The sequence below is a fragment of the Monocercomonoides exilis genome, assembly GCF_001643675.1.
Source record: "Monocercomonoides exilis strain PA203 chromosome Unknown scaffold12-1864167, whole genome shotgun sequence".
NCBI lineage: Eukaryota > Preaxostyla > Oxymonadida > Polymastigidae > Monocercomonoides > Monocercomonoides exilis.
This window is the reverse complement of record NW_027150557.1, coordinates 76,260-100,502: the sequence shown is the minus strand read 5'-3', so window position 1 is coordinate 100,502 and position 24,243 is coordinate 76,260. Positions and strand designations below refer to the sequence as shown.

Sequence of the window (24,243 nt, the reverse complement as noted above, 5' to 3'; positions counted from 1 at the left end):
GGGATATCAGAATAAAAAATTATTTCAAAGGAAATTCTTCAAGTATTTTTTTGTTTTTTTAAATTAATATCATGAAAAAAAAGGAGATATGTCATTAGAAAGAACAGAAATATCTGAAATGCAGTTTTAAAAATTATATAGATAAATTATTTTTCCGTAGATTAGTTTTTTTTGTCAAAATAACATTTTCAATCATAAAAAAGTACGAGAATAATATAAAATATTCCATTCATTTAATGAAATACGACATAAAACAGATTGCCCATGCTTTTGAAGCATGAACAGGATATTTAACAAACTTCATAAAATAAAAAATTAAACAGAATTCTAAAAATCAAACACATATACTTATTTACTCAAAGGAATGCCAACAGCAGGAGGCATTTGGTGTTTTTCATCGAGAGTTGAGCGGATGTGTATTGTCGACCGTCTCCTCTCTTCCATCCGCTTTGTGAGGCGCGACAGCTTCTCCTTGTCGATGTCGTCATCCAACAGCACCACCCCGTCGAGTCTTCGGCCACTTCTGTCAAACACAACACGGATGACATATTGCACAATCGCCGTCCTCATTCTTTTCCTCGAGGTGCACCTCCTCCCCTTCTGCTGTGTGCTTTCGTCGTCTTTTGCAGAGTTGTCGTCTTCTCTGTGTATTTTGTTCTCTCCATCAAGAAGCACCCTCACTTCGTGTATGTAGCGCATCAGCTGAAGACCCGGGTCGAGCTTAGACAGAATCCACTGGTCAAACTGCCTCTCTTCAGCCAAATGGAGTTCTCTCTCTTTCGCCTTTGCATTCTGCTTGGACGTCTGCTCCGATCCTTCTTCGTCGGATGCATCGTCGTCTTCGTCGCTTTCTCTGCTCTGTTCATTCGGTGAATGTGTTGCATTGCTTTGGAGCAGCTGTTCATACGACTGATTTTGTGCCTGCTGCAAAGACGTCCCCTGCCCATTAGACGAAATAGGGCTGTTTGTGGTTGAATTTGGCATCTGTGGCTGATGGGGTGAATGTTGCAACGTGCGACCATCTGAAACGAATGACGGCACAGACGAAGTCAAAGAAGAAGAAAACGATCGAAGTGGCTTGGAGAAATCAAAGAGAGAAAGCGAAGGGTTGATTGTGGGCGAAGGAGGAGGTGCTGTGGACAGCGGAGAAGACTGGTGAGGCATCAGCGATGTGCGGGAAGAGGACTTGTTGAGGCTTTGTGCAGCGAACTGAGACTGCATGACAGCAAAGTTGACTGCATCGAAGCCGACGTCCATGTCCATCGCGTCTGCCCCGTCGGCAATCAGAAAGAGTTCGTGGTCTTCTTCTGTCGGCCGCTTCCGCACACGCACAACACGCCCTGTGTGCAAAAGAAGGAAGAACTTTGTGGGCGGATATGGCGATATTTTGAGAGGGCGGAGCTTCGACGAGCGGCGAGTTTTGCTCGGTTGAATTGAGGCAGAAGAATGCAAGCGAGACAAGTCTTGCAGAGTCTTCGGCGATGTGGGAGAAGCACTTTGAGGAGAAGAAGGAGAAGAAGGAGAAGGAAGTTGCTGTATCGGTGACGCTGACCAGCGGTTCTTCCGGTCAATTGCAGAAAACGACCGATGCGGCAGAGAGCTGCCTGTTGAAGCAAAAGGTGATTGAGCTGTGTTGTGTGTGGGGGTGTTGTGCATCGAAGGAACGCCGCCTGCAGAGACAGGGCGAAAGGCATGCTGATGAGTCTGCTCATCAAACATTTCTGCTGTTTGTTGCTGTGCCATTCCCATTCGACGCCTGGTGCTGCTCCTTTGAGTGCTGTCACTTCTCCTGCTGCTGTTGCTGGATGAGCTTCGCATTGCATTCCGAGGTGTTGAAAGAGGCTGTGTTCTTCCGCTGAAAGGGTCTCCTCGTTCTCTTTCGAGGCTTTCTGCAGCAATTGCACCAGAATAAGACACGCGTATTCTTTCTGTTCTGTGCGATGGACGAGAAGAGGCAACAGAATAAGATCTGGCTGTGAAAGATCCATCTCGATCTTGGCTGTAACTGTATCTGGACGCAGGACGTTTGCCATAAGTGTTTAAATTCCTTGAATTGCTTGAACCTTTTCGAGGTGTTCTTGCTGATGAAGAATACAGTTGCTCTCTTCTTTTTCGCTCTTTCTCTTCAATTTCACTTGCTCTTCCAGAAAATCTGTGTTCTCTTTCTCCGAAAGCAGAATGCACTTTTTCTCGACTGCTATCTGTGTGGCTGAAAAGGCGCGAAGGATCGCGAAGATACGCAAATCTGTCGCTTCTTGCTGTCTTTGCTCCACTTCTTGATGACAGTCGGTCAGAAGATCCTCTTTTTTTTGGAGGTGAAAGTGCTTTGAAGTCAAAAGAGAGAGAAGACGTGTTGTTCAGCGCAGACGAGCCAGGCCGCGGACGCGAACGCACCGAGCTGTGCGAAAGAGGAGAGGACGACCGTTTTGGCGGTGGAGTCTGACTCGACCCTTTCCACTCAAGCTGCTCCTCATCGGAAGCATAAGGCGCCCCAGATGCTCCTCTTTCCTGGCGCAGCTGTTCGGGAGAGTGTTCAGACAGCTGCTGCGAAGAGAAGGCATCTGGTGCCTGCGCCTCAGACTGGCTGGGCAACTGAGTGTCTTTGTGGGGCACGAGCGAGATCTGCAGCGCCATCTGCCTTCCTCTCTCTCGCTTGTCGAGTTCTTCCAGCAGAATGTCCTCATCTTCCTCTTCTTCTCTTTCTCCTTCAACATCATCAGTTCCATCAGTGTCTGTCTGAGACAACAGATCTGCCTCACTTTCATCATCATCCAGTGACATACGCCCTTTCTGTCTGTGTTTCCTTTTGGCTTTTCTGAGTTCGGCTGCTTCTTTCTCCTTCAATGCCTTCCTTTGTGCAAGTGTCAGTCCATTCATCGCCTCCTTCTCTTTCTCCTTCTGTGTCTGTTTCCCCAATCCCCACGCCTCCAGCCACGAGTCCCAGAGCGATTCCACACTCGAGTGTCTTCTCATTGAGTGTGCTGAATGTGTTGATCGTCCTGTTCTGCTTTTGTGGCGATTGCTCTGACTGCCTGGCAGATGCGTGGAGAGTGTCGATCTCCGCGACGATGCGCCTGTGCCGTGTGTGTCTTCAGTTTCGCTGTCGCTCAGCTCGTCAAACAAAAGATCGCGGTCAGCCGACGACTCAGACGTTTCGGTTTCTCTGCCGCGCTGCCCTCTTTTGGATGAGTGCAGACTGCTGCCCTTCGGAGAATACTTCGCCTTCTGCCTGTTTTTGCGCGAAGACCACAGCATCAGAATGTTGTTGTCCATTTGGTCGATCATCAAAGCTGCTTTTCTCGGTGTCTCTATTGTCGGCGAAGGCGGAGAGCTTTCTGTGCTGTTTTGCACTTCTGTGAGTGTGTCAGCAATCTTCGGAGTATTCGAAGGTGAATTCGAAGGAGCATCTGAGGAATCAACAATTGAATCTCTGCCAACAGAGTCAGATGGTTCTTGAAGTGTGCTTGTTTGTGCTTGACTCAGTGGGGAGGAGAATGAAAGGACAGTGAGATGAGATGGTTGTTTATCTTTTGAAGAGGAAGTAGAAGAAGTGTTTTGTGAAGTGGGTGAAGTGGGCCTTGAAGTGGGAGAAGAGAGCAAGGAATTAGCAGAGTCAGGATATGAATAGGCAGACAGCGTCCTTCTGATATGCGGCTTGGCATCAAACGGCGGCTGGGCGCTGTCAAATCCGTCTTCCTTTGTGCGATACACTTCGGAGGAGTAAGACATCAGCCTTTTTCTACCACCACCAGAAGAAGAAGAAGATGGTGAAGGTGAATGTGAAGGAGATGAGGATGATATGGATGATGAGGATGATGATTGCGCAGTTGGAGGTGGAGTGGGCTGAGATAGAGACTGGGGCTGAGGATAAGGTGTTGGAGAGAATGCGAGCGAAGGAGATTCGCCGTCTTGTGAGGATCTTATTTCTGATTGGATGAACGGCTCTTCAGATTGAAGAGAGATTGACTGGGAAAGTTGGAGTTGCGGAGGCATTTTGTGGAGAAGAGAGGGATAGAACGAGCAGATCGGAAGAGGCATCAGAGGAATGCAGCGCGGCGAGAACAGAACACGAAAAGTGGACGGCACGTAGCCAATCAGCGATTTGGGGAAAGAAAACCCGGTGAGCGAATAAGACCGGTGTCTTTGGATGGCTGCCTGCTCTTCTTCCAAGTCAGCATTCGCAGCTGACTTCTGCTTTGTGTATCGCCGTGTGATTGCCAGCGACTCCGGAGACGGAGTTGCATTGACCCTTTCGATTGTGTCGTCTGTCTGCTCTTCTTTCGTCCAGTCGACGTGCTGCGAAATGGCCGAGTTGATAAGAAGTGTGGAAGAAGGCTGAAGAGGTGATGGCATTTGCTCTGACTGAGCTGAAGAAGAGGAAGAGGAGGAAGAAGAAGCTTTCGTTGCATCTTCATCTTGGGCTTCTGCTTGAGACTGTGATGATTGCAGTTTGGAGTCATCAACCTCGAAGATGCAGCTGTTGAAGCACAAAAGTGTTGGTATCAGATCCGAATAAGGGAAGTAGTAGATAGCAGAGAGTTGGATGATGCCCACTTGAGCTGTCTGTGAAAGTGTTCTGACCAAAGAGAAAGCCTCCTCTTTGAGCGAAGGCACCATCGAAGAAGAAGGCAGAAGAGAGGTGATGCCATGCACTGCGGGCGATCCTAATGAAGACGCACTCGCGATGGTCCTGTTGGATGGTGAAGAAGCAGGCGATGATGAAAGAGAAGACGGGATTGATTTGGATGGAGGTGAAGAAAATGGAGATGAGCGAACCGGAGATGATAAAAGATGGGCTGTTGCACGTCTGGATTGTGGTGTTGTGGGAAATGAAGAAGAAGAAGAACGAAATGAGTTTTGAGCTGAAGAAGTTCTGACAGAATTTGGAGATGGCCTTCCAGTTGATTTTCGAATGGAATCTTTCAAAGTTGATGAAAGAAAAGAAGGCTCCCGTGGTGGATGAATAACATATCCTTCTTTGGTGAGAACGTCTTTATCCTTTTTTGCGAATTTTGATAAAAAGAGTGCTGCATCTGTTAATTCAATCTTTTTAATTTCTACAGAATGCGTGGGAAGATGAATATCAACAGCATAAAGAGATCCATCATGAGGCCTTGGCGCCTCGACAACAAAAAACCATTCAAATTTCCTTTCTGCAATCCTTTCATTTTCTTCATTGTTTTCATATGATGATTGATTATCATCGTCAACAAGATGGTAGTATTTTCCATATTTGAGCCTTTCTTTTGCTTTTTGCATTGCTGATGTTTCCATTTCCAAAAGGAGAGGGAAAAGTATGTGCCGTTGTACCTGACATCCATTTGTAACGAGAATGAACGGATCAGGACTTTCATTAGTGCTGATATTTTGTTTTAAAAATGCAGATCCAGATAAAGATTGATTTTTTGACGTCGAACCAGTATTTTGCAAGTAAGTGTTACCATTGTTTTTCTTTTGAAAAGGAATTGGTGGGTAAGGACAATGATAAGGATTATTTTCTGAATATAGCATCCAATACAAAGAAAATGATTTTTTCAAAATGAAATAATGAATTATACCAAAATATGCAATCGCAACAATGTCTGTTGGATCAAAAACCGGTGATTCGTTTTTACACGTAATTTTTTTTGGCGATTTTTGAATGGAATTAGGTGGATATTTCATACAAAGATAATTCTGAAATGAATTAATTACTCCAGGCTCTGGGCGAATTGCTCGTAATTTGCCCAACTATAAAATATGATTGAAGGAAAGAAAGTATAAAAAATTAATTTATTCATAGAAATTCACGTTTTAACATCACACTTCATCTGTAAACATCCAAAATCCACTTTTTGCCCAAGGAGCAAAAATAATTGTATCTGCAATATTAAGCGTTCTTTTCTTGCTTTGAGGAACCCAAAGTGAACTGAATAACGTTACCAGTTGATTAAAATTTGCTCTAATGCGTATCTTGGGCATTTATTACCATTTTTAAAATATTGATCGATTGAACCTTCATTATTTATATTTGTTTGAAAATGAAATTTTATAAATTTTTCTCTCAAGAAATTTCCATTTTCGTGCGTATTATGTATACTATACAATCAATTGTGAATCGATATTTTCCCCATTTCTTTTCAAACAATTCACTTCCAGTTGTATCTTTTTTTGTTTTTGCACTGATATGTTTTTCAAAAACATTTTCTGCAACGAAATGGTTTTTTTAAAATATCAAGAATTGTTTCTTCATTGTCATTGAACTTTGATGATTCACCAAAACTCAGCAAGTTCTTTCTATTTTGCTCCTCTATCTCCTGGAGCTTTCCACTCAAACAGAGCAAGAAGAATCCATCGATATGCAAAAATTTTCAACAGATGCTTTAGCTTTTATTGAACAATTTCATTTATCCAAAAAAGACTTTAAACGCATTCTAATTTATGTTCTTCAAACAGTTTCTGTCTATTTCATATTAAAGCTCTGACTCTTTTTAGCATTTTTCATAATTATTCTGATATTAATTGAGAAAAATGTGGTAATTTTTTTGAGAAAAAATAATACCCTTAATCTAAATTCTTTTTTATCATACAAAAATCAATTTTAAATAAATACTTTTTCAAAAAATGTGAAATAATCTATTTCTCTTTCTCAGCGGCAAGTCTCTTCAATTTTTCTTTAAAGAAACGCTGAGCAAAGAGAACTTTGCGTGGATGAATTCCGTGTATAGGATCGACAGGTTGAAGAGGCAGATAATCGAAATCATGAGGGAACCGAACAGGCTCCTCTGTCTCTACAAAATTATCATTATCCAATCCATCGATGATGAGCATAGATAGCAGCGATTCAACCGTCTCCTTCGACAAATCAAAGTCATTTTTACCTGAAGTGTCATCAATTCCTTGACTCTCACTATCTGCTGAGGAAATTTCTTCAATCATTGGTCTAGAGTGTCTTGTAAATTGAGAGCCAGTGCCTTTTCCACTTGAAGAAGAAAGAGGAAAAGAAGGTTCAAACAAAGAAAACTGTTGCTTCATTGTGACTTCACAGCGCTGGAGAGAACCTTCATCCGCAGCGTGCTGTGCAAGAGAAAGCCCGCATAGAGCATAGCACGTGTGATGGCAGTCAACGGGTGACCATGGCTTATCTTTCAGCCCTCCAAACGTGTCCTGACAGCAACAGCAGCCGTAGGAGAGCAAGGCTGAAGGAGAAAAGAGAGGAAGAAGCGAAGGAGGAGATTCAAAAAAGTCTTGGCATTTGGTGGTGTCATATTGTTTATTATCATAAAAGATTGGAGAAGCGACTTTTGCATAAGGAGAGTAAAAACTAGCATGTACACAGCTCGAATAGCGAGATCGATCTTCTTCCTCTTCTTTGTTACAATTAGCATTTTTGGAAGAAGAATCTTCAAACGAAATATTGGTTAAATCGTTTGCACTTGCTTTTTTCTTTTCTTTTTCAAATATATCTTCCAACAAAATGTTGCATTCATCTTCCTCATCATCACCACCAACATCACCCTCTTCTTCATTTCCTTCAGAATGTTCAAGCTGTTCAGTGCTGAGTTCTGTAATCAATGATGAATTTTTAGCCTTTTTTTGTTGTACTTGTTTTTCTGATGTTGATGAACTAACATAAACTTCCTCTGTTGACAGTAAATCTTGATTTTTCTTTTTATGATTTTCTTCAAAATCATCTTCAGTTGAGCTGCATGTGCTCCACGCTTGTATCCCAGTGTCTGCATCTGTTCCATCTTTCTCTCGTTCAATCCTTGCCTTCTGTTGTGCAGTTATTAATGATTTCATTTCGTTGGATCTGCATATTGACAAAAACGACGGAAAGCATGCTTCCTCAACATTGCATGTTTTCATTTCTTTGAATGAATCTGCCTGTTCCAATTCATTCAAATCTATCTTTTTTGTATCTTTACGATTTTCTTTTAATTGCTTCAGATTCAACCATTCTTTCTCAGCCAACAACTGTGATATCAACATTGCGTTCCAGCAACTGTTTCCTTGCCACCAGGAATAGCACACATCCACTAATTTCCCTGTTCTTCCTGCAAATCCTCCTTCGCAGCTCATTTGCTGCTGGCTCAGCCACCACAAAAGTGCTTGACTATCTAGGAAGAAAGATGCAGCGCTCTTTCGTTCCTCTTCACTCCCCTTAATTGACGGCAAATAACATGTTCCTTCTTGCCCGTCCATTCCTCCAACAATAAGCATTGACGCCAATCCACAAGACACATATCCTCCATGAGACTCATTTCCAAATTCGCCTCCCATTCCTCCGTCGTAGTTTTGACACCTTGAAAGATAGAAACCAACGTTTTCCACAAGTAAAGGATCCAGAAGCTGACAAAGTGAGGCAGTGGTTAGTGCGCAATATGTTGAACGGCAATCACCTTCTGAACTATAAGTCTCTTCGCTGAAATACTTTCCATCCTGAGAAAAATTTTCATTTTGTGATCCTGAAGCATCTTTGGTGGAGTGCAATGATGAAAGAAATGCATATAGTTTTGGTAAATTTATGATGTCAAGTGCCTCTTCGCTTTCAAGCAATGCAAGTGCATGAACGCAAGCAAATGTTGGAATTACGTGAGGAAAAAGATGAGAATTTCCTGAAAATCCTCCATCAGGATGTTGGAGCGTTGCTAATGTATTAATTATCCATGAACTTAATTTTGAATGAGGCTTAACATGCGCTCCAAGGATGTCAAGTGATTGAAGAATCCAGTAAAAAAACTTAAGACTCATATATTGAAAAATTCAGAGAATAATTCGATTTCTCAAACCCAAGATCTAGTTGAATCCATTTTCTCTGATAAGCATACATCTTTGATGATATGTTCGCACAAAAATCTTATATGCGTTTCACGCATTATCGGCAATCCATTTGTGAATTTTTTTAATAAATGCTTTCTGTGGTTAGAAATTGCATTTTCAACTTTCATTTGTTGAGAGATAGTAACATATGAATTTCTTAATGAATCGTCATCGCTTGAAGCGGAATCTAAATTTGAATCCATGAAAAAAGTGATATTTTCAATATCAAATATAATTAAATTATATAAATATGATCAATCATCTCTCCTATTCATATTGAAATTTCATTTTGTTTAATAACAGTTAAATCGTTTTCTTGGAAATTGAAAACATATTTCATTGGACTTGATGTTCATGGTTGTCAATGAATTTATTATTTTCATTATGATTTGGAAATTTTTCATTATTAATTCTTTTTTAAAAATTGAAAATGATGGAAATTCAACATGCGATATTTGAAAAGAATATTTTTCAAATAAATAAATCTTTTCTGATCAATTGTTGAGTTATTAACATTCTTGCTTCTATTTTTCATAAGTGAACAACACCCAACTCAAAGCTTTTGAATGTTTATTCACAGCCCTTGAATATAATCTACGCATGCGACATGATAGTATTCTCCAGTTACTTAATTAACTTGATAAAAAAAAACAACAACACTTTCCCGAATCAAATGATCCGAAATATTAAAACACACAAATTAAAAATTTAAAGAAAATCGTATCAATTCAAATAAAATAAATTCCTTCAAAATAAACTCAAAGAATCAAATAACGAAATATCAAGCAATCATTTACAAGCGTTTGAATATATTTGTTACTGAGATGAAATTTCTGATTGCTGAATAACAGGTGATTCAGAAGAAGAAGGTGAAGGTAAAAATGACTGAGAAGCTTCTGGAGACTGTGAACGAGATGGTTGTGAACGCGAACGTGAACGGCGCGCCTTCAACTGGTCTTCTTTCTCTGAGTCATTCCTCATTTCATCAGAGGAAGAAGATGAGGAAGAAGATGAGGAAAGAGCAGATGACGAAGCAAAATCAGTAGAATCCTGTGCGGATGGAAACGATTCATCCATAAACGGTCTCCCTCTCCCCCTTCCTTTCATTTCCATTCCAAGATCCCAATCCACGTTGAGGATTCTTCCTCGAACATTTCTTCCTTTGAGAGCGTTGTAAACAGCTTCTGCATCTTCATGAGTTTTACATTCAACAAAAGCGATCCCTTTAGGACGAGCTCCTCCCTGAAAAGAAACAACATTTATCACATTCTTCATAAGCTCTTCTCCAATTTCTTGCTTTATAATTTCATTGTCGACAGAAAATTCGAGATTACCCAAAAAAATGTGTCTACAAGTCTCAACTTCTTCTTTCGAGTATCTTTCACTCTTTGGTCGATTATCTTTTCTTGTTCGAATTGCAAATAATCTTTGAGGTTGATATCCCTCGTTCCATGAAGCATTATGAAAAGGATAAGCAGAAGGATATCGAAGAAGTGGATCTCTTTGTGGATAGAAATGAACAGATTCTGGATAATACTGATGTAACTGTTCGCCCATTCCATACAATGAATCACGTGATCTGCTTCTGCTTCGTGAGCGATATCTACGAAGATGATCTGCATGGGAATGATGATGTGAATGATGAGAATTATGTGAAGAACTGCGAGATCTAGAACGAGGCACATGATGTACGCGCAATCTTTCATGGCCATCGCGAATAATGTAAGTATGATGATGATGAGATCTATGATGCCTTGAAGATCTATGGGGAGAAGAAGGCATTTCTTAAAACATTATACAATTGTGTAAAAACAAAATATGCACGTATGTGTTTATTTTGAAAAAATAGCAATGGTATCAACATAAATGAATTTTGGTATTGTACAAACTCTTGACTTTTGTGTAAAGAAAAAATCAAATATGAAATAATATATAGCCCTTTATCCAAAAATGATAGATCAAAAAAGAGTATTTAAAATCGTAATAGTGAATTACATCCGAAGTAATTCACAATGGAACGGTTACGCTCAGCAGATAAAATTCGGTCCTTGATAGGTTCAAAAGATTCAAAAGGATATTTACAGCGAAAGCCTGTTTTGGAATTGAGTTATATTGATGCTGAAATTGGCTCAAAATATTCAAGGAAAAGTTCAACAAGCAGTAGGGGAACTGATTTTAGTGATGATGATCGATCACTTAAAAAACGAAGACAAACACGCGGAGGCTATGAAGTTCAAACTCCTGAAAAGAAACTTGTTACCACTTTTCGTGACGCTCTTTTTGAATCAGCATGTCTTTTATTGTCTTGCCATCATCATTTTCTTTTTCATTTTATTTAGGCACTTCAAGGCGATGCAGAATCTTCTCGAGCGTTACAAGCTGCAGAAACAAAGCCTTCATCAATTCCTCCTCATTCTTTTTGCTCAATTTGCGGGTATAACTGATTTTTATTAACCTTCTAATTACTTATCTTCCACTTGTTCTATTTTTTAAAAAATAGATTTAACGCATCGTACACATGCACTGTGTGTTCTGCAAGATATTGTTCATTGCAGTGTTTCAACGTTCATAAAGATGTCAGATGCCAAAAATTTGTTCAATAAACTTCTCATTTCACTTTTCCATAAACACCTCACATTTTCGTTTAATTTTTCTCCCTGCTCTTTTGCTTTACCTTGGCTGATTTTGTGTTTTTGTTTCTGTGCTGTTTTACTGAATATTTCGAAATGAAATTTATTTATAATTTTCGCAATAAAAAAAATTGCATTTCTATATTCTTTTCATTAAGAAAAAGTGATATCATTTTATGCGATTTTTTACTTGAGATTGACATTAAATGAAAAATTTCTCAATCGTGTCAATGGGGATTGTGATCAAGAAAAAGTTTGCTTTGATTTCTTTGGAGCACAGGCTGAAATCATTGATACATCAAAGCAAATTTGCTATGGAAGATTATTGTGATCATCTGCCTCAGAACCAAGTTTGTATTTTTCTGCGGAATTCTCAAAATTTTGAAATTTGTGATTTTCAATTTTCTTTGTAGGACATGTATTATCAAGATAATTGTGATGAAAACATGATTGAAACACATATTTCTAAAGGAGTGCAATTTGTATTAGCAGGTTTATTTCGTTTTCTTTGCATTTTTTGAATACGTTTTTTTTCATATTAATGTTTTCGGTGATTACCAAACAATTTATAAAAAAGAAAAGGAGAGAAAAGCACTCAGAGAGCAAGCTAGAGAGGAAATCGAACGTAGAAGGAAGCAACGAATCCTGAACGAAGAAAATAAAAGAAAAGTCTGTAAATATTTGAATATTAAAAAGGAACCTTACAAAAATTATTCAATTTGTACAATTTTTTTAAGGAGCAATTAAAACAGGAGCGAGCAGCGAAAAAGCGCGAGAGAAAAGAAACCAATCGCATTAAGCAAGAAATTAAAGAAAAAATGGAGAAAACTCTTCCAAAGCATTCTCCAAATCATCATACAATAAAAACGCTTCTAAAAAGAAAGAGAACAAACGAACGTATTCACGCATCTCCCAAGGCTCCAAAAAAATACAGTTATCAGCAGCTGTACCAACAAATTTGGGAAAAAAATGAGAAAGAATTCGAAGAAATGGAAGCTGAAAGATACAGGATGCTAAAAGAATTGGAAGCATCTCAAAGCTTTCCGCTTGCGTCAACAAATGATATTAAAGACAATCTATTACAAGAAAGGCAAAACGAAGAAATGAATGAAAAAGAACAGATTGATACAGATCAGACAACAGATTATCAAGACCTTATTGCGCCTAGCCCTGTGATTGCTTCTGATGAAGTTTCAATGAAAATGACAAATGCCGAAGGCGCTCATCAAGGAAAGGGGATTAATGCTCCCACTGCTAATTCACCAGCAGCTTCAAGCTTTAAACAGCAAAGTTCTCCGGTTATGCTTTCTCAAACTCCATCATCTCCTGCAAGCTCCTATCTTCTCTCACCTTCTTCGAGGTATATTTCTTCACCACATGCAGTCACCCCATATGAGCCGGTGATTGTACAGAATGTTACATTCTTCAACCCGTCTGCCTCGGTCAAAGAAGAAAAAGAGATCAAAACTGCCCAGCAAAATTTAAGTCGCTCTCTATCTTCGCCTCGTATGCTTGACCAATCTCCGCCTTCTGCGATGCTGTCTCCTCTCCACACACCAAAATCTTCAATGGGTTCACCGTGCTCTTCACCTTCTCCTCTCTCATCATCGTTGGCACAGACACCCACACACAATTCACCCAATTCATCATCTGCATTCCCTTTGTCTCCTTCTTTCGATTCTCCGCTTGAGTCAACATTCCGCTCCAGCCCACGTTCTGCAACTCGTTCTCATTCAACAGCTGCTGCTGCTGCAAATGTCAAGCAAAACGAATCTTCCATTCTGAGAGCAAAAGCCGCCCAGGAAAAGACAAAGCATTTGGAAGAGAGAGAAAAGATGGAGGAAACGCTGATGTCACCAAAGAGCAAAAAATGGGATGGGCAGATAAACGAGAGGCTCCTCAGTGCACCAGACGGATACATCACCTCAGAAAGAAACAAAGAAATTGTCAAAAAGCAGATCGAAGAGATCAACGCGCGAAAGCTGAATTCGCCAACATTTTACCCTTCTTCGTTCTATCCGTCTCATTCCTCGCTTCCTCCGCTTTGCTCAACAGACTCCGTTTTCACTTACAGATACATGGAGAAGAAGAAAGCGGAAATGAGATCCACTACTCGCACTGCTTTAAACAAAAGCTTGTCAAACACAACAGAGCCAACAAGAGAAGAGGATAAAAAAGATGCCACTGAAAACTCAGAGGCATTGGTGAAAAATGATACGAAATTGAATTCAGAAGAAGTGAAAGAAGAAGAAAATCAAAATGTAGCAACAGAATCATCTAATGTTCCAACATGTGGTGCTGAAGAGGCAGTGCAATCTGCAGTTGAAAGCGAGAAAGTGTCGCTATCTCAAAATGTTTCAAGTATTGGATCAGAATCAGGTGACAATGTTTGCTTTGAAAAAGATAATGTGGAAAGCAACAACTCGCGCAATTCTGACAACGTTTCTTCTGAAAACAGTCAACAAAATGAAGCAGCCAACGATGTTTGAAATAAAAAATATGGATATCTTTTATTAATTTGTGGTTTATTTAGTATTTTGGAATTTTGAATTTGCTTTTCTTGTTTTTCTCAAACAGTTATGATATTCAATTAGATTTTGTTGTGAAATGTCTATTTTTGTTGTAGAATTTTTGCATTAATATGTTAAATAACTTATGTTCAAGATACGCAATTATTTTTTTCAAAAATAAGAGACATCACATTAGAGTAGATTTTCGTAAATAAAATATAGTCAGGGACAAAACCCGGGACAAGGACAAAACCCGGGACATTTTATTTTGCTTTTTTTGACACAATTCAACACTTTAATATGGAAAAATATAATGATAATCGAATTTTTCGTGTATTTTGGAGGATCGAACAAGCCAAATAAAATTGCCCGAATTGAATTTGCATTAAAAATAACAGTTTGAAAAGAAAGGCATCAAAAAAGGAATTGAAAACAAAGCACTGTTTAATAACGTTGAATCATGTTGAAATATGAATTGAACAAATCATTTTCTTATCACGTGAGATATTTTTAACTGTAATTGAAGATAGATCCCCATTCGCTCTCTGAAGAGAGCTTTCTTTTCCTTTTCTCACTAAGGAAAAGAATCTCTTCTTCTGATGAATCTCGTTGCTCTTTTCGATCTTCTGAATTATCAGATTGTTCCGAAGAAACATCATCATGAATAATTGTTTTCCTTCCATGATTTTGAAAGTTGACATTTTCAACAGGTCCTGTTTCATTTGAGCTTTTGTCCTTAACATTTGATAATTCCTTCACTTCAGACATTGCACCATCCTGCTTTGTTACTGAGCTATTTGGCTGACTTTTCTTTTTTTTATCTATTTGCATGGAAAAGCTTTCGAAAAAATTATCTCCTGTTATTAATTTCATGCTGATACTGCTTGAAAGTGAAGAACTGTTTACCACTTTTTCAGCTATCGAAGAGGCTTCAATGTTCTGCGGAAGGCACTGATATACGACAGAAAAGTCAAATGGGAAAATTCCGCATGCTTCAAATGACTTTTTCACAATTCTTGGAGAGAGGGAGTTATTAACCGCTTCTGATACTGCTGGTATTAATGATTTTCTGTAAGAAGAAATTGACGAATCAGAAGGAACCGAGAATGCTCTTTTTAGGCTGTTTTTGAAATGCGCGAATACAAACCTATCCAGCGGCTGAGTGAGATGTGTTGTATGTGATGGAAGAATCAATAAATGGATTAAATGATCTCTGCACCAAGATATCACTGGAAAACTTAGGCGAGAGGAATACCCATCAAGTATAATCAAAGCGTAGGAAGACTGTCCATGAAGCTCAACTCGTTTCTCATTAATTTTTGGCAATAATATTTCTATCATAACCTTTTCAAAATCTCTTCTTGTCATCCAGCCTGTCTTATTTGCTAAACAGTTAATTCGATGATACTTCAATTCCTTTTGATCCTCGGAAATTGTCTGAGAAGGCCATAGCATGATTGGATCAAGTGACGTCCCATCTGCAAAAATAGAAAAAAATAATGTAGCATTTTTTCTTCTCTGTGCTTCTGGTAAAAAAAAGCATGTTGAGATTCTTTTGTGACTACTATTTCCTCGTCCGACTGCTTCATCAAGATGCCAGTTTCGTCCATATTGATGATTAAATCTGATGAAATATTATTATCATCAATTACATTTTTCAACAACGAAAACCAATTCCTCATATTTTCAATTGTAGATGCTTGAAGGCGATGAAGATCTATAAAAGTTGGTTTTATTAATTTCAGTAATCCACTTTTCTTAATCAACCTGCGTGCCCATTTTTTGCTGATTTTCCTAACTTCAGGCGTTGGTGTGCATTCCTTCTTTTTCTTCATCATCACATTTTCTGACTATCAAAAATGCACAATTAAAAAATTAAACAAACAAAAAGCAACACACGAATCTGATAATGTCTGAAACTGTCAATATGTTTGTGGATGATATTTGTGCAATTGCACAGTCTTCTATTTCTTCTATTTCTTCTTTATTGAACAGCCCTGGTCTGCCAGCATGTTGAGGATCACGCCCTGCTTTTTTTGAAGCCATATGCCGGTAAATGGAAGAATGAGTAATTATTTTATCTTTCACAAGATCTGAAGGTTTGATTCCATCTTGTTTCAGAAGATAATCAACTTTTTCCACTTTTGAAGGGAGCTTGCGAAACTCTGCTGAGGACTTAATCGGTGATAATTTGTTGAAAGGGAGAGGCGAAGAAACGTTTGCTTTTTTCATTTGATTTATGGAAGTTTGATCATCCTGTTTGATATTATTTCTTATTGAAGAGACAAATTTTTTTAACAGGCATTCAAAAGAAAAAATCAAAAAAGTTAATCAAGAATTGTTTTTTGATTCGGAATTGTTTTAAATAAACATACAAAAAAATTATTCTAGACTGAAGTGTCCCGGGTTTTTTCCTTGTCCCGGGTTTTGTCCCTGACTATATATTAAATGCATTTGGGGCAAAATAATTGTATTTATGAAAAAAACAACGATTTGGACCAAACTTTTCCCATAACCTTGTCATGAGAAATCTTTCATTCTCATGTCAATAAAACATGAAAATATTCAAAATTGAGAAAAATATCTGTAAGAGCAGAATGGAACAAAATTCACAAAGCAAAAAAAATATTTTCACATTTCTTCTTGATAATTATTTATTTGTCCTTTATTGAATTGAGATAACTCAAAAAATTATCAAAGTTGATCGAAAATATCATTCCTTCTGATTACATTACTTTGTGACTTTTTAAAAATAATTTTCATTTTCATTATTTTAATGAGTGATTCAACAAGAAGCAATTTCAATCATTTCTAAATACGATATTTTTATCATTGTTGAATAAATCCATAAGAGGAAATTTTATGAACCAAAAATCTACATTTAAAGCATCTTTCATTTCAATGTTTTTCGAATGGAAAAAGTTCACAGTATAATTGAAGATTTTTAAGTGAAATAACGCTTATTTCCTCCTTAAAATGAAAGATAAATAAAGTGCATTGAGAAAACAAATGCAGTAAACTATTAAAGTATTCGCAACTTGCAACAATATTGACTCGCTGTCTTCTGAGAAGCATCTAACGCATTTTTAATATTGTGCATTCGTCTTTCAAATATTTTCAAAAAGATAAAATTTTCAATAAATTCATTTCTTTTCATTTTGATTTGATAAAATGCAAAAATATGAAGTTTTAAATGAACTTCATTTCAGTTCTTTTTCCATTTTTCCTAGCCATAACAAAATTTTTGATTTCAAAATTTCTATAAAACAATAACTGTTCTCATTCATGTTGAGAATTATTATATATTGAAAAATAAACAACATTTGATTCAATTGAATGATATTGTTCATATAAATTTTATTTAGGGAAGATCAATATTCGTTTTTATTTCTTCATAAGGAGTGAGCTTCAATCATGTCCTTCAATCATTCTGCATTTTCATATAAACCAAACTTAAATTCTAGTCGAGAGAAGGATAGTAATGCCACTCAGAATTTCACAAAATCAAATTCAAAATTTTCATACAAGCCTTCTCATCAAATTGATCTCAATTCGGATGCAAAATCCAACGAAGAGAATAGTAAATTAATTGAAAAAAAGGATGCAGAAATTGAACCACAAATACAGCGAAGTATTTCAAGCTTACCATTGAAAGAACAAAAAGAAAGTCTCTCTGAAGACCTTTCTCAACGAGAAATTGTGGAAGATCAATTAAACAAAGGAGCTTATGAATGCGTTATTTGCCAAAGTGTTGTCGAACGAACAGATGAAATTTGGAGTTGTCCAGTGTGCTTTCGACTTTTTCACCTTGATTGCATGAAGCAATGGATCGATACCGAATATAACTCACAAAAACAAAAAGCAACAGAACGTTCTTATCAGGAAGATTTGGAATCTGCTTCTACGGCTCATAGACTCCTTTCATTTTCCGAGTTGTATTTTGGATTTACTCAAACTCATCAGTCTGCAAAGTTTGCTGCGTTTTTCCGATGCCCCTTTTGCAATAGCGCACATCCGTATGATCCCCATAAGCCCTTTCCTTATTTTTGTTTTTGCGGTCAAACACAAAATCCAGACCCTTCTTCTTCTCTTGTTCCACATTCTTGCGGAAAAGTTTGTGGAAAACCTTTAGCCAACAGATTCGAAACCACGCCTCCTCCAAATGCTAAACATCGTAGTTCATCGTCATCATCAACAAGCTCCGCTCCTGATTTTTGTGAGTGTCCTCATTCTTGCACGCTCCTTTGCCATCCTGGCCGTTGTCCTCCATGTTCCGCGCTTGGGCCACCACGTCGTTGCTTCTGCGGACAAACTCTGCAGCAACGGCGATGCGGAGCAGACAGGAATGGCTTTTCTTGTGGAGGTGTATGCAATCGCTTGCTGAATTGTGGAAGACATCGCTGCACAAAGATCTGCCATTCAGGCCCATGCGAACCTTGCGCTGTGAAAGAGACAGCCAAGTGCTACTGTGGAAAGCAGACAAAGCGAACATTTCCGTGCGGATTTCGAGAAAAATACAGAAGCAAAAAGGTCAGCAACAAAGATCGAGCATCTGACGAAGAAGCAGAAGATGAGATTGAAGAAGAAGAAGAAGAAGAAGACGAAGATGAAAACGAAGGGTTTTTCAGCTGTGGAGCAATATGCGGAAAGCTGCTTTCATGCGGAAATCATGTTTGCCAGAGTGTGTGTCATGAAGGGAGTTGTGCTGGATGCCCACTCGATCCAGCTGCTGTGACCAGATGTGCCTGTGGGATGCGCCGTGCAGCCGACATCGAAGCAAAAGAGAAAGAGGCAGGCACAGAACACCCCCAGAAGCATCGTACATCCTGCCTCGATCCTCTTTTCTCCTGCGGCGGGAGATGCACCAAGCAAATTCCTGCGTGTGGGCATCGATGCAGCAGAATATGCCATCAAACACGCGACCCATCCATCGGACTTGCTGCCAAAAAGGAGTCGGATTCTTCTTCAGATGCAGGCTCTTCTGCGACAGAGCAGAACACATCTGTTTCACATGCCAATTATGAGTGTGGCCCCTGTGAAGAGTTCATCGCAGTCACCTGCAGATGCCACAAGGAGGTCCGAGTGATGCGCTGCTGTGCTCTCCAAAAGGTGTTTGAGGAGCTGCAAAAGAACAGCAGTGAAATCCACATTGAGTTGCCAGACGTCTCAAAAGAGATGGTGAGACAGGCAACGGTGTCTGGTGCTGTTCGGAAGCTGATGACGCAACGAAGCCTCACTCTCGAAGAGTGCTTTGCAGATTCAGAGGAGTCGCCATCATCATCATCTTCTTCTTCTTCAGCTGCTTCTGTCTCTCCTTTTATGGTTCGCTTTTTCCAAGACGAGCTTAATGATTTCCTTTCAACATTAGATCCAGCTCAACTTCCTGTTGCATTCTGCTGCAACACACCTTGTCGTCAAAAGCTGAGCTGTGGAAAACATCGATGTGAAATTGTTTGTTGTCCTGGGGATTCTTCTGCTTCTGCTTCTGCTTCATCATCAACAACAACAACAACAACATCATCATCTTCTTCTTCTGCATCTTCATCTGCATCCTCCTCCAACATTCACGAGTGCAGACGCCCATGCACAAAGATGATGCCCTGCAAGAAGCACAAATGTCCACTCCTCTGCCACAGCGGCCCTTGCCCACCGAAATGCACGTATGTTTCGAACGAAGAGTGGAGGTGTTATTGTGGCCGCACAAAGCGCCATCCGCCCATTGCATGTGGCACACCCCTTCCGCAGTGCCAGTTCCCATGCTCCATTCCTCGCCCATGCGGCCATCCCTCTGACCACAAGTGCCACGATCCAGCCGTCACGCCCTGCCCGCCCTGCACACACCGCGTCGACAAGATGTGTTCTGGTGGGCATCTCCTCATCCACGACGCCATCTGCGGGAAGCCTGTGTCATGTGGGCAGATGTGCGGGAAACAGAAGCGGTGTGGAATTCACATATGCAAACGAGTGTGTCACGAAGGATTCTGTGACCCTATCGACAAAGAAGAAGAGAAGAGAGCAAAAGAGAAAGCTAAAACAAAAGAGAAAGAGAAAGAGAAGGAAAAGGAGAAAGAGATGCCATCTTCGTCAAATTCTCCTCCTCCTGCTTCCAAAAAGAACAAAAAGAAAAACAAAGGCAAAGCAACAAGTGCAGATTCAGAGATTTGCCAGCATTGCTCTTCGAAATGTGAACTGCCTCGCAGTCTGTGTGGCCATCCGTGTCAGAAACAGTGCCATTTCCCTTCTGCTTGTCCAGTTGGTGCGCCTTGCGAGGCGTCTGTTGTTGTCAGATGTTCCTGTGGTGTCAGAGAGGAGATGCAGCCGTGTGGAACGTGTTTGAAAGAGCCGCTCAATCGCTGGCGGTGCATTGAGTGTGACAACAACTGCAACAAAGTCTTCCGAACCCTCCAGACAGCACTCGCAATGAACACTTCCATAGACATCCCCGCCTCTCCGCTCGAAACAGCAGCCATTGCGAAGGCGATGGACGACTTGAAGAGGAAAGTGCCGCCTCATCAGACAGACCCTCGCTGCTCTCCTTCTGCGTGGGACGAGTTCTCCACCACACTTCCTGGGACAGAGTCGTTTGACCCGTCTCGGCTGTTCTCCTCAACTGCCATGAAAATTGCAAAGCAACAGCTTCCATTCGTTCAGAGTGTGGAGGCTATCCTTTCTCTCTTAGTCAGAGCATCACCCATCTGGAAAAAGACTCATCCTTCTTCCTCCTCCTCCTCCTCCTCTGAGATTGATGCAGAGCCACACAGCCACAAATGGCTGTCTGAGTATCCGTTGGGCACATCGTTGGGTGATTCTCGAATGGGCATGAACGAAGCCCTTGCTGCTTTGTCGCCTTTTTGCTCGAGCTCTCCTGCAGCTGCCCCGCCATCACAATGGAAGGTGCAGTCAGCAACCACACTGCTCACCCCGCCACTGCCGCGAGAGAAGCGCATGACGATTGGAGAGCTGTGCTTCCACTTTGGACTCTTTTGCGATGCACCAATTGAAAGAGGCGAGGCATCGACTGCTGAAGACTGCTTGGAGGTGTCGTTCAATCCACTCGAGTCAATCGAGTCTTCGCCATCTCCTTCGTCCTCTTCCTCGTCCTATCAAAAGGCATGGGGCTCTTCTTCTTCGTCGTCGTCTTCGCCTTCGTCTGTGCCATCATCATCTTCAGCGTCTGCCTCGTCAGACACACAGACATCTCGTCTCTACACAAACTATTTGCAGCCTGTGGTGCCTGCCCACCGCCCACACATCCCTCACTCTCTCCTCTCTTTGGCATGGATCCCCTCCACAATGTCTTCTCACGTTCCGCTCTCTTCCCTCTCGTTCGATGCAGACAAAGCACTCGTGTTTGTCTGCTCTTCCACATTCTTTTCTTCCACAAGTCCGCTCGCTCACTCAGCGCCTACTGTCTCTGCCGTCGCTGACTATCTCCTTCCATTCAGCAGACAGATGTCAATTCGCCCTGTTCTCAACGAGGAAGAGCTCGAATATCTCGTCGAGCTCAGAAGGAAAGAAGAGGCTCGCCATGGAATAGCAAACGATACACAGGAAGCTTCCTCATCCTCATCCTCATCCTCATCCTCATCCTCATCTTCTTCTTCTTCTTCAACATCATCTTCCTCCTGCTCTTCTTGTTCGTCTTCAGAAAATCCATTCAAAACAGAATATCCACTTTCATCCTATTTCATTGTCGTCTTTCGCACTCGTCGTTATGCCATTCTTGCCCACAACACCATCAACAAAGCAAAAGCACTGACATTTTTGGTTTTCCCTCAGCCTTCAGGTATTCCAGTTTGAATGAAGTTATTTGTGATAATTATTTATTCTTCAATAACCATCATTTCATCTTCAATTCACATTTTTGTTTATTTTTTGTTTGATGTGCTAAAATGGAAACGATGTGAAAAATGAACTTTCTCGAACCAGTTCCATTTTGTTCTTTTGAGAATCGATCGCTCGATGCGCAGATCTCAGGAAATCTTTGAATCAAAAATTTTAAACTTTGGCTTTTCATGCTGATTGTTCAACCTTCTTCTGCGTCGTCATCAAAACCATCGCTTTCATCCGCTGAGCTCTCACTTAGAATATCATTTGTGGTAATGACACGCTCTCCTTCTGGTTCCACCATCGCATACCCCACTTGTCTCTCTCTTCCATCCGCAGATGTTTGCGATGTTAATCCAAGGCTCGTGCTTGCGGCTTGTCTCATTGGTGCGATTCCTGCACCTGCTGCAGGAGTTGACTGACTTTTCTGTTTTTCAGCAAATTCTGATCTTAAGTGAGCAATCTTTGCCGCGTGCGTATCTGAAATAAATGTAATGCAACATAAAGCAGAAGAAATGTGAATAATGTATAGAAAACCAAGTATCTCTTTTATTGCTTCTGATGCTTTCTGACTTGCTTCTATGCATCTTTCACAGTTTCCTCCAAGAATAAACACATTATATGACTGTAAAAAAATGATTCCTCGCCTTATAGATGCATTTGTTATTAGAATTTTACTGCCAAGAGTAATTTTTTCAGATAAAGCAGGTATAAACGTGAACTCAAGACACGAGCATTCCTGAACCCCATCTGTTACAAGAAGAACAAGAGTTCGCTTGTGAAATGGAACGAATGCCCGAGCATTTGATTTCGCCTTTGCCTTGGCTTGAGGTTTAGGCTGGGCTGTATGTCTTTCAGCTATAGATAGCGATACATCCTGAATATTTTCAATTTGGACTATCGTTGGTTTATCAAGTTTTCCAACTTTTATCGATCCGATTCCAGGGGGTAACGCTGGAGCTCCATATGACTTCATGTCTGAAATGAGAAGAGAAGAGAGAACCTTTTCATTCAGTTGATTTTGAGACAAATCTGGTATTCTTCTTCTAAGGTCCAAAATGCAATCCACAAGCCACTCTTCTCGAATAATAAAAGATATTTCCTTAAGAAATTCAACGCAATTTTGTAACATTATCTTATCAGGCTCGGACATTTGCAGAAATTAAATTGAAAATATTTGTGTTTTATGAAACTTTAATTTGTTATGGGCAGTGAAGTTCAATTGTTTTTCGTCTGAATATAAGTTAATTTTATAAGTTAAAGTTCTGTTTATTGTGAACAATGCACACTTTCTTTTATTGTCTTGTTTTTGGTGAAAAAAATGCTTTTTTACACATTTCAAAAAAAAGAAAGAAAGAAAAAAGAAATTTACAGTATTTTTCAAAAATTATTTAAACAATTATAAATTGAAAAAAAAAATCAAAATTAAATATTCTTTTAGAAAATTCATATAATGATTTTCAACGTGTCGTTTCCGCTGTTTCCACATATTCTACTCCAATCTCGTCTTCTTGCTGAGGAAATGTAACTAAATCAGATCTTGATTGTTGGAGTGCTTGCTCTAGAGCTTTTCGTTTTGCTCTTCAAATAAATAAAATTTCATTAATCAAAATTCAACGAATAATCGAAACAAATATTGTTCGAATAAAAATCAAAATAATAATTAATAATAATATATCTTTTGCAAACAAATGCATCGTTCTAAGTGTTTCTAGTTCTTGAGTTCTTTTTATTTTATGCTGACGAAGACGCTTAAAAAGATTATCAATGAATAATTGATCGATAAATGCGAGCATACCTCCTTTTCTGATGAAATAATATATAAATCGAGCCAATATTCCAAATCTGCCATTTCATGGCATTGCCTTTGAAGCTGTAAATGAATCTTTTTTGTTTCTTCGCACATCTCTGAAAGATATAAAGAAGACTGCCGAAAATCTTGCATAGCTTGTGCAAATTCAGCCACAGAATCTTGCTTTTCTAAATCTTTTGTTACATTTCCTGCAATATGATCCATAGCTTGATAGACATGCGTCATTTTTCTGAGATTCTTTCTTGAACTACATTCATTATTTATCATTTAAGTGAGAACATAATTTGTTTGAAACTCACAAATGAAATATGCGCATTACAACTGCAAACTGTTCAGCTAATTCTAGCCCAGGAGATTCATCTGGAGCAAATGGAAGAGGCTTTGTTGGAATGTTCTTTTCATCTAATGTTGATTTACGACTAAATGGGAACATTTCTTTGTAAGTTAAAAATAAAATAGCATGCGCGCACGTTGTGCATGGTGAATTAACAACTTGCTTTCTAAATAAACGAAAAATGCAAACCCAATTGAAAAGATAAATTCCTATGGTTATTTATTGATCAATAATTTATAAAAAACGATTTTATGCAATGAATTATCCATGCTCAGAAACAATTGTTGAACCTTTATCCTATGATTTATGTTTATCAGTTCCTTTCAC

General features: G+C 39.5%; 8 protein-coding genes across 8 annotated transcripts; 2 read left to right on the top strand and 6 right to left on the bottom strand.

The window, feature by feature from the left end:
• Positions 1 to 28: 28 nt before the first annotated feature.
• MONOS_6193 (uncharacterized protein) lies at positions 29 to 5,961 on the bottom strand (the record flags this gene model as incomplete). Its single annotated transcript, XM_067876406.1, has 3 exons — positions 29 to 5,498; positions 5,559 to 5,730; positions 5,806 to 5,961. The coding sequence occupies 3 exons, from the start codon at positions 5,959 to 5,961 to the stop codon at positions 349 to 351; spliced, it is 5,478 nt and encodes a 1,825-aa protein (XP_067731037.1). The 3' UTR covers positions 29 to 348.
• A 654-nt stretch (positions 5,962 to 6,615) lies between these two features.
• On the bottom strand, positions 6,616 to 9,045 carry MONOS_6194 (putative terpenoid cyclases/Protein prenyltransferase; the record flags this gene model as incomplete). Its single annotated transcript, XM_067876407.1, has 2 exons — positions 8,772 to 9,045; positions 6,616 to 8,721 (listed from the first exon to the last, which is right to left on the bottom strand). The coding sequence occupies exons 1-2, from the start codon at positions 9,003 to 9,005 to the stop codon at positions 6,616 to 6,618; spliced, it is 2,340 nt and encodes a 779-aa protein (XP_067731036.1). The 5' UTR covers positions 9,006 to 9,045.
• Positions 9,046 to 9,480: 435 nt separating this feature from the next.
• Positions 9,481 to 10,736, bottom strand: MONOS_6195 (uncharacterized protein). Its single transcript, XM_067876408.1, has 2 exons — positions 10,692 to 10,736; positions 9,481 to 10,586 (listed from the first exon to the last, which is right to left on the bottom strand). Exon 2 carries the CDS (start codon positions 10,582 to 10,584, stop codon positions 9,619 to 9,621), a length of 966 nt encoding a protein of 321 aa, XP_067731035.1. The 5' UTR covers positions 10,585 to 10,586; positions 10,692 to 10,736; the 3' UTR covers positions 9,481 to 9,618.
• Positions 10,737 to 10,814: 78 nt separating this feature from the next.
• MONOS_6196 (uncharacterized protein) lies at positions 10,815 to 13,921 on the top strand (the record flags this gene model as incomplete). The annotated part of the gene is made up of 8 exons (XM_067876409.1): positions 10,815 to 11,090; positions 11,142 to 11,236; positions 11,303 to 11,356; positions 11,628 to 11,685; positions 11,708 to 11,782; positions 11,846 to 11,924; positions 12,010 to 12,101; positions 12,170 to 13,921. 8 exons carry the CDS (start codon positions 10,815 to 10,817, stop codon positions 13,919 to 13,921), a joined length of 2,481 nt encoding a protein of 826 aa, XP_067731034.1.
• Positions 13,922 to 15,628: 1,707 nt separating this feature from the next.
• MONOS_6197 (uncharacterized protein) lies at positions 15,629 to 15,988 on the bottom strand (the record flags this gene model as incomplete). The annotated part of the gene is made up of 3 exons (XM_067876410.1): positions 15,629 to 15,659; positions 15,710 to 15,792; positions 15,842 to 15,988. The coding sequence occupies 3 exons, from the start codon at positions 15,986 to 15,988 to the stop codon at positions 15,629 to 15,631; spliced, it is 261 nt and encodes an 86-aa protein (XP_067731033.1).
• A 1,324-nt stretch (positions 15,989 to 17,312) lies between these two features.
• Positions 17,313 to 21,870, top strand: MONOS_6198 (putative transcriptional repressor NF-X1). Its single transcript, XM_067876411.1, has one exon. It carries the CDS (start codon positions 17,357 to 17,359, stop codon positions 21,740 to 21,742), a length of 4,386 nt encoding a protein of 1,461 aa, XP_067731032.1. The 5' UTR covers positions 17,313 to 17,356; the 3' UTR covers positions 21,743 to 21,870.
• Positions 21,871 to 21,968: 98 nt separating this feature from the next.
• On the bottom strand, positions 21,969 to 22,922 carry MONOS_6199 (putative RecQ-mediated genome instability protein 1; the record flags this gene model as incomplete). Its single annotated transcript, XM_067876412.1, has 2 exons — positions 21,969 to 22,249; positions 22,307 to 22,922. 2 exons carry the CDS (start codon positions 22,920 to 22,922, stop codon positions 21,969 to 21,971), a joined length of 897 nt encoding a protein of 298 aa, XP_067731031.1.
• A 204-nt stretch (positions 22,923 to 23,126) lies between these two features.
• On the bottom strand, positions 23,127 to 24,127 carry MONOS_6200 (uncharacterized protein). The gene is made up of 5 exons (XM_067876415.1): positions 24,106 to 24,127; positions 23,912 to 24,017; positions 23,568 to 23,829; positions 23,459 to 23,520; positions 23,127 to 23,350 (listed from the first exon to the last, which is right to left on the bottom strand). The coding sequence occupies exons 2-5, from the start codon at positions 24,013 to 24,015 to the stop codon at positions 23,230 to 23,232; spliced, it is 549 nt and encodes a 182-aa protein (XP_067731030.1). The 5' UTR covers positions 24,016 to 24,017; positions 24,106 to 24,127; the 3' UTR covers positions 23,127 to 23,229.
• Positions 24,128 to 24,243: the final 116 nt, after the last annotated feature.

Coding starts and splice junctions, on each gene's coding strand:
- MONOS_6200 (XM_067876415.1), bottom strand. CDS start 24,015: ATGTTCCCATTTAGTCGTAAATCAACATTAGATGAAAAGAACATTCCA. Junction 23,521..23,567: donor TTATTTCATCAGAAAAGGAG/GTATGCTCGCAT, acceptor AATCTTTTTAAG/CGTCTTCGTCAGCATAAAAT. Junction 23,351..23,458: donor ACACTTAGAACGATGCATTT/GTTTGCAAAAGA, acceptor ATTTATTTGAAG/AGCAAAACGAAAAGCTCTAG.
- MONOS_6195 (XM_067876408.1), bottom strand. CDS start 10,584: ATGCCTTCTTCTCCCCATAGATCTTCAAGGCATCATAGATCTCATCAT.
- MONOS_6198 (XM_067876411.1), top strand. CDS start 17,357: ATGTCCTTCAATCATTCTGCATTTTCATATAAACCAAACTTAAATTCT.